The sequence below is a fragment of the Nestor notabilis genome, unplaced genomic scaffold (assembly GCF_000696875.1).
Source record: "Nestor notabilis isolate BGI_N333 unplaced genomic scaffold, ASM69687v1 scaffold8823, whole genome shotgun sequence".
NCBI classification, from domain to species: Eukaryota; Metazoa; Chordata; class Aves; order Psittaciformes; family Psittacidae; genus Nestor; species Nestor notabilis.
In genome coordinates, this window is record NW_009921448.1 from 745 (window position 1) to 2971 (window position 2227).

At 41.7% G+C, this 2227-nt stretch overlaps 1 protein-coding gene across 2 annotated transcripts in view; it reads left to right on the forward strand.

Moving 5' to 3' along the window:
• The first annotated feature begins 336 nt into the window (after window positions 1-336).
• Window positions 337-2227, forward strand: part of CNOT8 (CCR4-NOT transcription complex, subunit 8) — a 5950-nt gene continuing 4059 nt past the window's right edge. The window contains exons 1-2 of one of the 2 annotated variants that reach the window (XM_010011151.1): window positions 337-467; window positions 1997-2190. In XM_010011151.1, the coding sequence (XP_010009453.1) occupies window positions 351-467; window positions 1997-2190 (311 nt within the window). In that variant the 5' untranslated portion in view covers window positions 337-350. The remainder of the gene's footprint in view (window positions 468-1996; window positions 2191-2227) is intronic. The other variant, XM_010011152.1, reaches the window with a different exon arrangement.

The window sequence follows — 2227 nt, forward strand, 5'->3', positions numbered from 1 at the left end:
GGGAGAAAAGGGCAGGAGGAATGATCCTGTTCATGAGTAACTGCTCTGTTAATTGTGCGTCCGCTCCTGTTACCTGAACGGATGCTCTTGATCTTGTTCAGCAAGATTATGGGAAGCGATAAAAGCAAGAAAAACCCTTGGTGCAAACGTTAAATGGGCTATTTTGAAGCTGAAAATGGAGGTGTTGTGACCGACTCCAACAGAGCATTCGTTCTTGTACGTACCTCTTTCTCTATATAAAGCATTATTTGTTGATGTGTTTAACGCAGCACACCGACAAGATCACACAGTTTGCAGTTCAACCCTTGATCTGACTTCAACATCGGTCCCTTTCCTCCGGTCCCTGCAAGATGCCGGCGGCGCTTGCAGAGAACAGCCAGGTGATCTGTGAAGTGTGGGCAAACAACCTGGAGGAAGAGATGAGGAAAATCCGAGAGATTGTTCTGAGTTACAGCTACATTGCAATGGTGAGTGGTTTATACTGGATCTAATTGCCTTAGTCAAGGGATTTTGGGGTAGGAGAGTAAGTTGATTCTTGAGTGAGAAATGATTTTGGTCAGACTGAGCTAGAAGTGGTGAAGAAGTAGAAAGCTGTTCAGTAGAAGCTTTCCAGGGTATAATACAGATAGTGCTGAGTATGGATTGAAAGAGATATATACCTTAAAAACATGAATTCACTTAATGTTTTGGTGTTCATAATTTATTTCTTTGTGCCACAGAAAAATGAAACAGGTCAGATGTACAATTGGGTTTAAATCTTTAGTTCTCCACCAGTATATTTGTCCTTTGAATGTCTTTCTTTGGTTATGGAAGATGCTGTGGTCCTGTAGGACAAAAGGTCTGCAAGTGACGACTAGCCAGCTGGTCTTTCAGTGAGCTCAGATGTTGATTCTTAGGGGAGAGAAATATTCTGGCTCTAAGTACCAGAATCTCCCCGAGGTGGGAGGAATCTCTTCCTGCTCTTAAACTCTTGGCTGGAGCTGGTTATTTACATAGATAACTGGGTGAGTTATGATACTGGAAGTTACTTAGGAACAGTAAACTTCAAGATATGAGAAGTCTTTAACAAAAGCATGGCATAAACCCACATGCCCCCGCAGAGTGTGTGGTATTTCAGAGTAGTACACAGTTGTCTAAGCGAGTATGATTTTTTGTTACCGTATGTCAGTGGGAAATGAGCTTTCTTGCCTCTCTTTGATCTCGCTGAAAGTTTTCTTATGACCTGTGTTAGCAGCTGTGCTGACAAGAGTGGACACACAGAGATCTTGGGCAAGGGAGAGATTTTTGCCAGATATGCAGCACTGGATTCTTCAGGAAAGGTTTTGCACACACTCTGGTCAGTAGAAGTGACATGACCTAATCTGAGAGCAAAAATAGTGTGGAAGTTGGGGTTTCAGCGAAGATAGCACATGGTCACTGGCCAAGGAAAATGTTTGTCATCTCATAGATGGTTGCTCTGTTGCTAAGGTCTGTTTTGATTGGCAGTAGTGTTCATTTATGTAGGCATTGGCTGTTCCTCAAAACCAGGCAGGTTATCACTACTTGCACTATCAAATGAAGATGCTCAGAGTGCTGAATTTAACTTCTATTTAGAACATGAAAGAACACTGAGTAAATAATTTTTTTGTAAGTCCCTTTTTAGTAGATTTAGGGAAAATGAGAGAGTCCTTTGTGAGAGAGGCATTTAGATTCTACAGTAGTGCATATTGTATGAGTTTATATCATTTTTGTTGTGGAATAAAAACTGCAAGAAGGGATACCTGTAGTAAATGAATGAATGCAATGGTTAACAAATTGTGTGGGGTTTTGTAGTGTCTGACCTGTAGCAGTTTAAAACCTGTATGAATACAGAAACAGGGGAGTGATTTTTATAGAACAACTTAGAGAATGCAGTGCTGAGACCTGTGAGTGTGGAACTGAGTAGACTCCTAATAGAGTGATAATAATGACTCCTAATAGACCCAGTGGTGAAATAAGCTTTTCCCGTTTCTCCTAGGACACGGAGTTTCCTGGAGTTGTAGTAAGGCCAATCGGGGAATTCCGCAGCTCCATAGACTATCAGTACCAGCTCCTTCGGTGTAATGTTGACCTGCTGAAAATTATCCAGCTGGGCCTGACTTTCACAAATGAGAAAGGAGAATATCCTTCTGGGATCAACACCTGGCAGTTCAACTTCAAATTCAACCTCACGTGAGTCTTCTGAGCTCAGGAATAATCACCTTTTCTC